The sequence below is a fragment of the Chenopodium album genome, chromosome 24 (genome assembly GCF_948465745.1).
Source record: "Chenopodium album chromosome 24, dcCheAlbu1.1, whole genome shotgun sequence".
Classification (NCBI taxonomy): Eukaryota; Viridiplantae; Streptophyta; class Magnoliopsida; order Caryophyllales; family Amaranthaceae; genus Chenopodium; species Chenopodium album.
Window position 1 is genome coordinate 32,998,478 of NC_137857.1, and position 13,366 is coordinate 33,011,843.

The 13,366-nt window shown below is 35.9% G+C and overlaps 1 protein-coding gene and 1 pseudogene across 2 annotated transcripts; one reads left to right on the forward strand and one right to left on the reverse strand.

The window, feature by feature from the left end:
- Positions 1 to 830: 830 nt before the first annotated feature.
- On the reverse strand, positions 831 to 4,827 carry LOC145611950 (alkaline ceramidase-like; annotated as a pseudogene). The gene is made up of 3 exons (XR_014106497.1): positions 4,512 to 4,827; positions 2,196 to 2,546; positions 831 to 1,733 (listed from the first exon to the last, which is right to left on the reverse strand). The product of XR_014106497.1 is annotated as an alkaline ceramidase-like (transcript).
- Positions 4,828 to 6,118: 1,291 nt separating this feature from the next.
- On the forward strand, positions 6,119 to 13,361 carry LOC145611743 (transcription initiation factor IIF subunit alpha-like). The gene is made up of 9 exons (XM_081667104.1): positions 6,119 to 6,471; positions 6,561 to 6,719; positions 9,344 to 9,489; positions 9,920 to 10,296; positions 11,043 to 11,158; positions 11,770 to 11,940; positions 12,047 to 12,253; positions 12,363 to 12,581; positions 13,072 to 13,361. The coding sequence occupies exons 1-9, from the start codon at positions 6,301 to 6,303 to the stop codon at positions 13,165 to 13,167; spliced, it is 1,662 nt and encodes a 553-aa protein (XP_081523230.1). The 5' UTR covers positions 6,119 to 6,300; the 3' UTR covers positions 13,168 to 13,361.
- Positions 13,362 to 13,366: the final 5 nt, after the last annotated feature.

The following is a 13,366-nucleotide window of genomic DNA, read 5'->3' on the forward strand; positions in this document are numbered from 1 at the left end:
AATGAAAATTTAGAGAGGAAAAATAGACAATTTGGTGGTCATTTGAATGACCATGGGAGTGAACGAACATGAATTTACTTTGCAAATTTACATTTAACTTCATTCATTTAATCCTATTACCATTATTTATAATCGGTTATCAAACGCAAACGGGGCGTAAGAGTAATACGAGTATAAGTCTTTGTATTACAACATTAATAAACAAAATTAAAAGAAAAGTTTTCTATTTTAAGGGTGAAATCTAGACACTCCCTTGTCCCAAATTCAAAATATTGCTTAGTCCTCGTGGCAAGCGTGTGCCCATATATTTAGTTTTGGGTCGTTGGATTTTCAAGTACATTTACCATTTTTCATCTAAGATGGTTAATTCTTATTGGGTTGATTTAGATCAGCTATCTTTTAATTTCTAAAAGTTGGTCCATTTTAGTACGGGTAACAAGCGTCAGATTAATTGACCACATAAATTACTACTGGAGTACTGGGGCCTGGGAGGCTGGGAGCACGAGGTCCATGCATACAACATAACTCTCGTGTGAGTCGTGTCCCATGGCGTATCGCAAGGAAATAAACTTGTACGAATGGTACCTAGACTACCTACTACAGGTCTACAGTACTGTACTTTGAAGCCGATAATAAATTATGGTAATCGGTAAATAATCAGATAACAAATTTACTATTTGTTAAACAATACATGAAGACATTCAAATAAGCATCGCAATAACTACTTTGTATTACACATGAAAAAGGTAAAATATCAAAGTGACAGAGTTAGTCGAGTTGTGCAAAAATGTATAAATCACTAAAATGGTAGCATAAGCAAGAATTTCAGCTTCTAGGTAACAGTAAGAATGACAAATGAATAAAAAAATTTACACTTTCCACCAAATGAAGAAACCCAATACTTTATAAAGAACTGTAAAACCTACACTTGAGTTCTATGAGTAACAGAAAAACTACCATAGCTTCGACTAATCCTCTAGACCTTAATATAAAAACAAAACAATGAATATTTGCCTTACCGAAATTGCTTGTAACCATTTATTGTTGTATGTATGGTTAATGATAGTTTCGTAACAGTTGGGAGGGGACTGGAACCTAACCACCTAGAACTGATCCCGAATCCGGATTAGCCCAAAGGGTGAACCGGGTGGACCACCAAAAAAAATGATAGTTTCGTGACAAGCCATACTTCAGAACAGGCTTTGTTAAGATTGTCAACAGTCCCTTCGAGTGGGTTACTATCAGGCAGTGAGACACCTTGATCTGTGGAGAGCTTTAAGGGGCCGGAAAAGGTGTTCAACTAGCTTTGCGTGATTGTGTTTGTTCACTGAGATTTTGGTTTAACGATCTTCACATAGGGGACAAGACCCAAGTAATGAACAATCTTTGGACCCCATCCTCGCTGCTGAGCACGACAAAATCGGTCACAAACCCAGCACATGCTTGCAAGAAATAAAGTGATCACATACAGCTTTGCAAGACACTTGGCTGCAGGATCCTCTGTGTGGATGTAGAATTCGTGTATCCGAGGGATGCAAAGGAGGCAGAGCACAGCATAATGAGCTTTAAAACTAATCTTGAAATGAAATACTGAATGGACAACGGCAAAACTAACACCATAGAGGAAGAGGAATGTGGGCATTGTGCTTCGGTAATGCCAATCAGGTGAATACAGAATGTAGATATAAAGGAGCATTTCTCAAACCATTGGAGTTTCATCACTTTGCTGTTGCCTGTAGAACAAAAAACAGGCATATTTCATGCAGGAATAATCAACATCTTTCAAATGAACAATGATGCTACCAATACCAGATATCTCAAATAGAATCCATAAAGGGCATTATAAATGAAGCGGTGAACACGATACAGCAAAAACAGGCAAAATTCGTAAGAACGAGTCTAAATTGAGAGGGGGGGGGGGGGGGGCATAAGAAGACAGACACAAATAAATAAAGCAAAAATATTATCCAACCAATCAAGTTGCCTGACAAGCTAATCACCTCAATATCCATAAATTAAAGGCTTAAGGTGCAAAAGATAGGATAAAGCTGTCAACTAACCAGACAAGGAAGTCATGAACAAATAAATGCACAAAATTTTACCATTAGATGCAATGTTGTAGAATCATATCCAAGAAACTGAGATAGGGTAAAAAAAATATGATAGTTGTAGGAGAAATAAACTAAGTTACTTACACACGCTGCAGTGTTCCATGGAACAATATGCTCCCCATTGCAAGTATCATATTTGAAAGGTGAAGAACAGTAAATCTCTTCTCAAAACCTTGACTCAAGGCAATTATGAGGCCAATGACAGCTAAGATGATAGCTGGTACATTAGAAATTGTGTGTATAACTCTGCGATATAAGATGAACAAACATCATTGTCTTCACACCAGTCAATAGAGGATGTGACTGTCCCCCAGAAGTTTAACACTTCATCATCCATTGATCATATTGCTGGTGAAGCACAAAGTTGGTCGATATAAATTGCTTATTCGAAACCTTGCAGAGCTCTTATGATCTCCAAGCTATCCCCTACTTTTCCTATTAAAATAAAAATGTATGTTTAACACATAGTGAAGAGCTCAAGACAAAAGCAAAAAATAAATAAAATAACATTAGGAAAAAAAATAAGCTTAAAAAAGCACTGGACAATAGTCACAAAGAGTTACGTCACGGAGGATTCCAGACTTTAAAAGTCATGCTGAGAAAACAAATGTCTTCTTGAGCAATAGGTAGGAAGAATGAGCTCTAAACAAATGCAGGGATTGGACAACATTGAAATGGTTCAATTCTAAAGGAGCCCATAATCAAATACCCTACAAATAGAAACACCACCTTTCCTTCGGCTCCATCAGCTTTACTCTCACATGTAATACTTTAGACCCCACCAATTTAGTCTATTATCTCAACAAAATTAACAAAATGAAAAATGCATAAAGGACGATCACTTAGAGAAGGAGGGAATAAAATTTTAGACAACGGATAAAAAAAATTTCCCATACCATTAAACCCTTAAAATTGTTTCACTCAAAATATAAAGTATATTGTACTTAAGACCAATAGAAATTATAGAATGTTGGAAGCACAAGCATTTCCTCCATCTAATGGTAAAACAAGCCAAAGAGGTGGAAATGGGAAAGGCTTTGAGGCTCCTGTTGTTCCTCTCAGCCAAAGCTTTAGAACTATGTCGAGCCTACGAGTAAAGAAGCTAGCAAAGAAACTACTAAATGTGTATGAATTACAAAAGGGAAAACAGTGGTATTCTGTCTCCTACATTGACTCAGGTTCACCCAACTCTTCTATGGCTGCATGACCTAGAATGTTATCTTTGTTCAATTGATTCTTTAAGGCCAGCCTACAAGTGTTCATTATGTTGAAATCACAAAAATGAATCTCTTTTAAAACTTACAATTACATGGCAAAATATAGGTCTCTTTTGAATTAATTATGGAGTGGCCGAGTGGCTATCATTTTTCAGAGCTCCCCTCCAAATTTTTGCTGCTCATGTTGCTTAGCCAGCTAGATCCTTCATGAACCCCTGATACACTTAGATACAGCTATACACTTGGTTGCACTCCAAAGTTCATATTTATATCACAAGCTTGAAAACCTCAAGTTTGAATGCTTCGCTCTTTCCCCTTAGTTTTCCTCTATACACTTCGTTCTTCAACATTCTTAACCAGGATTACTATCATTGAAGTTTGAATACTACAAGATCCCATCTAAGCAATCGCCACGAATTCCTAATTACATCATGCACTAATTTAAACGCACACTTAAATATATAAGGGATTCACCACAAATATTTGCATTATATATCCACCAACATCACAACTGACCAAATATCAAATGAACAAACCAAATGTACCACAATCTTACTTCAAGCAAAGCAAACCCACATGAACAAAACACATTATCTACAAGACTACAACATCGCAACCGGACAGCAATAAATGTCTGATCAATAATGTCAATGTTTAATAATCCCTCCGTCCCTAAATTACATTCTTACTTCTAGCATTTATTCCTCACATAATAGAGAGAAGTAGGAATGTAATTTAGGGACGGTAGGAGTATATCATACTATCATACAATGTCAATGTTTAATCCAGCAATAAAAACACCTACACCAGTAAACCAAAATCCAAGCACATACCCACAAACCCAAAAAAAAAGGGGGTTAATTTAGTTCAATATCCAAAATTCCTCCTTTTATGTTTCCTATGAATAATTACCAATGTCCATAATTCATATATGTTGAAATTCAGAGATCATACTCTCAAAATGCAATCTTGGCTAAATTTAACACACAAATTATTACAAACCTTTCTCACATTTGATTAAAAAGTCAAAGTGCAAGCTAACAATTATATTCAACTAATACAAATTTTACCAAAAAAAAAAAAGCAAATAATCTAATTCAACACCTATCAATTCTGCAATCAAGAAAAAGGGTAAGTTTCTAATCAACTACACATAATAAAAATGATATTCTTACAATCTTACCTTTATAAGAAGAGATGAAATCACTGAACTTTTACTTTCTAATGCATCAATTTTTCAAGGGAAGAGAGAGCAAAATATCGACTTTGAACAATTGAACCTCAGTCTTTTTTCCCTTTCATTTTTTTCCGGTGGCGTCCAGCTTAGGTGGGTCTCCGTTCACCGGTCGCCGCCGTTCTCAGCCGGTCACCGGTCGCCGGTGAGGGAAGAAGATATTGGAGAAGAAAGGTCAGGCAGCATCAACTGTGTACAAACTAACTAATGGTAATGTACTAATGTGAGGCTACTTTTTTTTAAAAGGAGTTTCAGGTTTTTTTTTGTTTGAAATAACCAAAAACCAAAAGAAAAATGGGAAGAAAAAAAATGTAGTACATCCGTATTCGATTTAATCCTATGTGAACTAGAATATGAAGGTCTTGTTTGGGAGAAAGCTGAAAGCTGAAGCTGATTGAGTTAGCTGATTTTATTAACTGATTTGACTAACTTATTGTATCAACTGATTATATAAAAGTGTTTGATAAATAGCTGATAGCTTAAAGGTGATTGAGTATGTGAAATGACCAATAAGCTAATTGTGGGATAGGTAGTTTAGATAGGATTTTAAATTAAATGAGGTTATAAGTGTCATTTCACAATAATTAATGAATAAGCTAATTGAAAAAGCTCCTAAAATGAGCTTTTTCAAAAAGAGCTTATTTAGTGGAATAAGCTCTTTCAATAAGCTTACTACCAAACACTTGTATTAGCTTGTTTGACTAGTCAATCAGCTAAATTTAGTCAAATAAGCTAATATACCCCCAATAAGCTTACTACCAAACAGGGCCGAAATTATTTTATAGTTTGATTGTTGGACTTAAAACCGAAGTTGAAATATATATATTCGTCTATTTTGATCTGATTTATTCAAATGTGATTCAGGTTGCACGTCTTATTCTATACACATTACTCGTATAAAGTGAAAGACTAGGACTCAAAGCAATTATATGCAAATACAAAGTACGCCTTCAACAATTAATTGGAACTTTGGGAGTCACCAACCCAACAATGCTCTTGCAACTTGCAAGGCTCAAGTCATGCGTTACAACATGTGCATCACTCTCCAGTATTAATCCTTCTCAAGTGATCTTTTGCTACCATTTTAGCCAATTCTTGATCCTCATTATGCATTAGGGTAAGAGAAGTATGATTACACTTTGTGTCTAGTGTTCACAAAAATCGAAAATGTGCAATTGAGTAAATATGTATTTTAAAACGTAGTCAATATAGGGTACAAATACATTAGTCTAGATTAGTATTTTCTATATTCATAGTCTAAGATGTGAAATACAATAGTTTGACGCAGTTATTCGCTAATAATCTAATATACTTATATAATTGTATATACTAGTTACTTTGATCATTTCACTAGTTTAGTAAGGCCCTGCTCATAAGCTCAAAAGAAAAGGGCCTTAGAAAACCACCTTACAATTGGAGAGAAGTAGAGAACCCCTTAATAAACAATACAATTTATACAAACATAATTCGTTATTAAGGGGCTAAAATTGTAAATTTGTACTCCAATATTGTAGGCAAAACCACTACACGGCTACACCTAAAAGCCACAATCGAGCTCATTTCTTGACGAAATTAATACCAACACAAACCTCTCTCATACCCTCTCCAAAATCATACAAAAAAAAACCTTGCTCAAAATTCATTCGAAACTTACAAACCCTAATTCTTCAAACTATAATCCCTAATTCCCAATAATCCTCTCCCAATTTCCAGAAATTCTTGCAACAAAACCTCAGCTATGTCGTTCGATTTGATGCTGAAGCCAACATGTGGTCGATGCGGATCAAGCAGCGATCTCTATGGCAGCAATTGCAAGCATTTGACGCTTTGCTCTAACTGCGGTAAAACTATGGCGGAAAATCGTGCTAAATGCTTCGAATGTGGTACCCCTATCACTCGATTGATTCGTGTGCGCAATTTTCTCTCTCTTCTTTATCATCATTTGATTCATTTTCTGTTGGATTCAATGAATTTGAATTTGATTGATGAATTTTGTAGGAGTATAATGTTAGGACGAATTCGAGCGATGATAAGAATTACTTTATTGGGAGATTTCCGACTGGATTGCCGAATTTCTCTAAGAAGAAGAGTGCGGAGAATAAATGGACTTTGCAGAAAGAAGGGCTTCAAAATCGCCAGATTACCGATGCTTTGAAGGTAAATCTTTCTAAGTTTCGTGGTAGATTGGGTATACAATTTAATTGATTAATGTTTAGGGTTTTTGAATTGGGGAAACAATTTGGGTGATTAATTCTTGGCTAGTTAAGAGTAAATTCTAGTGTAATTAGGTAATTAATTATTCTAGAGAGTTCTTTGAGAGTTGATCAATATTTCAAATGCCGGTATCAGTCACAACTGTTTGGGTCATTTGATTCATGTTTGAAGTAGAGGTGGTCGGGTTGGTAAGATACTTTTTGGGGCACCCTTGAATTTTGTATGGGAGTACGTGATCAGTGTGGGAGGGAGTTTGTTGATGTGTTTGTACCCGGGAAAGCAATATGTTAATGGCTTCTAGTTGCTGCGATTTGTGCTTTTTGAGTGGTTTAGCTTTTGCTGAACAAGACAAGTGATTGTAGATGGACAACTTTGTGGATGCTAGATGAACAAGTACAATGAAAATGAAACTAATGCAATCATTTTGGTGCATTTGTATGCGTTATCTTTTGGGGGAAGGACGAATGGGTTGAAATAAAAGTGAATGGTGTTAGCATGAAGAATTTTTGTTCAGTCGAAACTTGAAAATGTTGCATGTATGGACAGAGCACAATTGAAGATATGGTTATAAGGTTTTACTTATACTTATCACAATTACTAGTAAAGTAAGAAGGGTGACCTAAACATCAATCCTGTTATGTATATGAATATACTTGCTTATGAATGCTTGTATCTATGGAAAAAAAAAAAATGGTTGCCTACTTTTTCTTCTGTGGCCCACGTCCCATACTCCCATCACAGACTTTACATATTGGCTTGAGGTGAAGATTAAGAATGGTTGTTAGATGTATAGTGAAATTTCAAATGACAATATGTTCGACAAAAAGGAGAAAGGATCAGTGGGGTGGAGATAGGAGGAAAAGGTATTATGTAATTATTAGCTATAAGTTAAAAGCAAATATGAAGTTTATTTTGAGGCATCTCAAATGGTAAGTATGAAGTCAAGGGAAGGAGGGGGTGTTTATTTTGCTCTAGTAATGAATTGTGCTACCCACTTATCAAGATAATCTAGGGTTCTTTTTCAAACTTTATAAAGGTTTCCTGTCACTCAATATTTTACTTTGTTAAGGAAAACTACTTCAGGTGGGAGTATCTGTGAAAAACTTTAGAAGACTAATATTGCATCACATCCTCTCAAGTGTTTGTATAGTGACATGATTGACACTATATTGAGATTTTTTGTTTCTATTACTCCCTCGGTCCCTATTTGTTTGCCCCATAGTATTTTTTAGGTCAAACTTTTAAAATCATCTATAATCTATAAGAATTAATGTATTCATGTGGGACCTTGTTGGTTTCGTTACAATGTCTACTATAGGAATATCAAACTTTTATAATTGTTGCGTGTATAAAATTGGAGATATTTATGTTTAAAGACATATCTTAAAGGCCGTGAAAAGTCAAGTGGGCAAACAAATAAGGATGGAGGGAGTATGATATAAAAGAATGTTCTTTTGAATTGGGCTGTGATTGTTTTTGTATAGTCTAATGCAGCTGTATTTACCAGGGTCATGTATTACATGTATACACAGAATATTTGTATACAGCCTAAAAGGCTTTCCTTATGCTGTAAATGTTGTAATGTGTTTCAAACTAGTGGTCTTAATTTGAAAATATATCTTGAAAGTCAAGATAATGCAAATGATTTGGCTCAAAGAGAGTACAAGATGTTAGATCCGCGGATAAATTTTGAAATTTACTACCTTATGCATGATGTTGTATCTATCTACATCTTAACATCGATTTGTTATTCATGCCAATACACGTAAAGCTACCAGATATATTCATTCTACTACCTCCGTTACATATTATGTGCAACTTTTGAATTTTTTATATCTCACAAATAATACCTAAAAGTTGCACATAATATGTAACGGAGGTAGTATATAATTAATTGCTTATATGTCATTGTTGCCAAATTTTCCTTAATTCAATAATGATGCGACGCTTGGCATCATTTACTATTGTTCAGTCATCAGTACTAAATTACAGAACTCTATTATCAATAAAGGTTTTATATAATTCATTCTGTGTACTGTGTAAATTCAGACAGTTTTGTGCACTCTTTTTACTTTTGTTTTGGGGATTGGAGATCTAAAGTTCTAAACCCTTGCTATCTATCCTTCTGTTTGTATGTAGATACACTTGTGTTGAACCTGCAATTCTTTTTGATATTCAATTTCTTAGCTTTAATGTCTAGCTTCAAAGTCTTACTTCCCTGACTTGCCCACATGACAATTACCTTATTTTGCACTGTAAAGAAGTTACCCTGTGTTGATTTGAAATCTTATTTGTTTTTTGGTGTCGAAACTGTTCCTCTCTTCCATATGTCTTTGTAAGGTTTATAGTTTGGTATCTATCGTTTAACTTGTAACTATCAAAAGTAATGATAGTGATGGTCTTGGGCAGTCATTTAGTATACACGTTATCTGCGAACATGGAGTTATATTGCTTTCATCTTGTGTTTGTAGGTTACTTGATGTGCAGTCATGTTGGACAAGTTATAGACATATCTTGCTGCTTGTTCCATGTGAATTATTGTAACATTGATGTGTAATCTTCAATAGGAGAAGTTCAAGAATAAGCCTTGGATGCTGGAAGATGAAACTGGTCAATCACAGTTCCAGGGTCATTTGGAAGGTGCACAATCTGCTACATATTATCTCCTAGTGTTGCAAGCCAAAGAGTTTGTTGCAATACCAGCTGGTTCTTGGTATGTGATAAATTATACTCATACAATTTTAGAACTCCATTTTTTCAAATATTTCAAGTTTAACTTAACATGGTTGAAACTGTGTCCTTTATGTAGTATCCAATTATACTGTGTAGACAGTTACTGTATGTTGTGATTAATGATTGCACGCGTCATGTCTATTCTTTACAGTACAGCTATAGCTGTCTGGGCTTTATATCTCAGATGTTATTGCTATCACATTCACAGTAAACTCAATAGTCAATAACCCTTATAATGTGATGATGTGAGTGAAATATGATTCCATGATAACACTTTGGGCTGCTCTTGGTTTCTTATTGCATGAATTATTGGCATTCTCTCTCCGTGGAATCTCTCCCCACCCCTCATTCCCCACCACTCCAAAACTAGTAATCCAAAATCAGTTTGTGATTACTTGTGGCTATGCCAGGTACAACTTTAATAAGGTTGCACAATATAAGCAACTTACGTTAGAAGAGGCAGAGGAGAAGATGAAAAATAGGAGAAAGTTTGTTGATGGTTACGAAAGATGGATGATGAAGACAGCCAGCAATGGGGCTGCTGCATTCCCGACCTTTGATGCGAATCTTGTGAAAGATATTTCTACTGGTGGTGGAGGGAAAGGTCGCAAGAAATCAGCTGTTGAAAATGAGGGTAATGCTTCAGAAAAGGGAGAGGATGAAGGAGAAGAGGATGCAGATAGGAAGCCAAAAGTTGGATCTAGCAAAGGAGCTGATGACGACGACGACGGCAATGAAAGCCCTGCTGGAGGTGACTTTGATGATGAAGATGATAATATTGAGAAAGGTGAGGATTTTGTGTTGTTTTACATCTGTTGTCATCATTATTATTTTTTGTGGTTCCAGACTTCAAACCATATCGTCCTAAACTCTTTAAGATGGTCAATGTTAAATTTTCTGGGTACCTACCTTTGTCCTAGTTCTGATAGTGTTGATATTCGATGTTTATGGCTCTTGCTATTAAGCTGAATCAGCATTTCGTCAGCCACATTTAACTGCATGTCAGTACATGCCATTATTATTTGTTTTTGACATAATCTGGGCAACAACTGATCATTTGATCAACTTCCTATCTAGAGCTTACCCCCCCCCCCCCCCTCCCCCCTCCTCTCTCTCTCTCTCTCTCGTGGACTCCAGGGTGTCGTGGGGTTGGGAAGGGTCCATTGTTGAAAACATGTATCAGGCACTGTTATGTATCCCTAATCACTGTGGTGTGTATTGACCCTTGTGTCAGGCACTGCTATGTATCAGATACTTCTATTATAAGAATTCCCCTACTTTTGATTTAAAGGTATCAAGTGTTAATCGGAGCATTGTAACTGATCTTAAGAGTAATATTACCTTCCTGCACTTGATAATGGTAGGTTTTGCTGTTGTGGCGGTGGAAGGTAATGTGGTTAGGGTCCTTGAGGGAGCTCTTCCACTTTCAATGATTGGTTGGGTCTTCTTATCAAATATACTAGTTTAGGGGTAAAAATGAAACACAACAATAACAAATCATGTTTTTAATTGCTTTTGTTTGGAATCATCTAGGTGATGACTGGGAGCATGAAGAAATTTTCACTGATGACGATGAAGCTGTTGGTAATGATCCTGAGGAGCGGGAAGACCTAGCTCCTGAAGTTCCTGCACCCCCAGAGATTAAGCAGGTTTGTGTTCAATGAACCATTTTATACACTCAAATTGAACTGCCCTAAAGCAGTTTTGTTTCTTTAAGGGCCTATTCTGTTCACCTCATTTTCATTTGTATTATGAAAAATAAGGGTTGATAAGGGTTACTCAAGTTTAAATTACAACTAATAAGTTCTAATAAGATTTAATTTCAGATAAGTTAAGATTAGTAAAAATCTGGTGGATAAAACATGCCCTAAGTTATCTTTTATATATTCATATGTTACTTTATTTGGACTTGGTTTTGGTATTGCGCTGAGCTATGGAGGGTTAGCATAATTAGAAGTTTAATGGATTGGCTTCTGATTTAGCAGCCCCTCGCTCATTATGCTACTAGAGGCAAAAGTACATTTCGTTTCTTTGCTATATTAATTTCAATTCCAAGATTCTTACCTTTCTTTTAAATTGAGCACACAGTAACAAATATGTAAATCAACTGGGCCCTGTGTCCAGACTCTGAAGAAGTTCAATGCGGGATTAGAATCTGATTTTAAGAGTAAATGATGTTCACTAGGATTTTATTTGTGGATTTGCAAATCGAATTATTATTATTATTTTTTGAATGATACTCATATATAAAGTTTCTTAGGATGAGGATGACGATGAGGCTGATGAAGAGGAGGGAGGACTGAGCAAATCAGGAAAGGAGCTGAAAAAATTGCTGCAGGGACAGGCCAATGGGCTTAATGAGTCTGACAGAGATGAAGAAGATGACAGCTCAGGCAAAAAAAAGAAAGATGAAGAAGATGATGACGATGACGTAAGTATATAGTAGCTGCATATTATTTTCTTCATAGACAATGCTAGTTGGCCTTTTTCTATCTGAAATTTTGTTGCATTCTCTCCAATCAATCATATAATGTTAGGATGAGGAAGATCGCCCTTCTCCCGTTTTAGCTCCTAAGTTGAAGGACCCGAAAGATGAGCCAGCTGATAGCAGCCCTGCAAAACCAGCTCCTGGAGGATCTTCTCGGGCAACTCCTGCCTCAAAATCGGCAAAAGGAAAGAGGAAAAATGGTGATGATACAAAATCTTCTAGTGCAGCTCCTCATAAAAAGGTGAAAACTGAAAATGTAAGTCACTTTCTCACCTGGCCTCATTTTCATTCGCTTGTTATACTGTTGATGCAATAATTCGTTTTAGTTCCTTTCTTACTCGACTGATTTTGATGTTGGGGAGTAGGATGTGAAATCAGCCACAAAGGAAAATGCATCAAAAAGTGGTGGGGCCCCAAAAGTTACACCACCACAGTCTACAAAGGCTGGTGGTACATCTACTTCAGGCACACCTGCTCAGGGCCCTGTCTCGGAAGAAGAAATTAGAGCTGTATTGTTGCAAAAAGCGCCTGTAACCACTGCTGATCTTGTGGGCACATTTAAATCAAGACTAAAGTCACCAGAGGTACATATTAATATATTATTTCATTTGTGCTCGAGGCAATTTGTTGGTTACATGATGTTATGATTAAATTGCACAGATCTGAATTTTGGTGCTGTTAGAAATCTGTCCAGTGGCTATGGTTTGTATCTTGACATAATCATCATAAATTATAATTATAAATCTATGTCCAAATGTGGCTGATACATTTGTATGTTATCTTTTTCCTCTTCAAACAAAAGGTTGCCTCACCAATATCAGATGTCCGTGTTCAAGTAATGTTTTTGTTGGCTGATTGTTTAAATGGCTACTCATTGTTGCACATAATTTGAACCTAAATGATATGGTTATTATGATGTGAATTTCTGATGTCTTTCTTTGGCCCGCTTCACTTCTCATTTTTTTCGTAGCTGTCATGGCTGTATATTTCTCTGGCATACTTGTTAACTATACCAAATTATAAACAATGCTTTGTCTGAGTCTGTTCCTCAAGCCTGTTTTTTCTTTTCTGCAGGACAAGAAGGCGTTTGCTGATATTTTGAAGAGGATCTCTAAGATACAGAAGAGCGAAAACAAGAGTTACGTTGTGCTAAGGGAAAGGGGCAGATAAATCTGGTTATTGTCTGCTTTAATTCAGACAGAAAATAAGAGACACTATATGTTTGTTATTACGACCTTTTTCTGAAGGCAATGGAATATCAGAACTTGTAAAGCTGTAGAATTCATATCCTGACTAAACTAGTCACATTGATGATTAATTAATTTCTGTGTGGAAATATCATATACTCGTACAACTTACTGCAAGACCG

Excerpts from the sequence above, each read along its gene's own strand:
- LOC145611743 (XM_081667104.1), top strand. The coding sequence starts at position 6,301 with ATGTCGTTCGATTTGATGCTGAAGCCAACATGTGGTCGATGCGGATCA. Across the intron at positions 11,941-12,046 it reads AAGAAGATGATGACGATGAC|GATGAGGAAGATCGCCCTTC; the intron begins GTAAGTATATAG and ends ATATAATGTTAG. Across the intron at positions 12,582-13,071 it reads CAAGACTAAAGTCACCAGAG|GACAAGAAGGCGTTTGCTGA; the intron begins GTACATATTAAT and ends TCTTTTCTGCAG.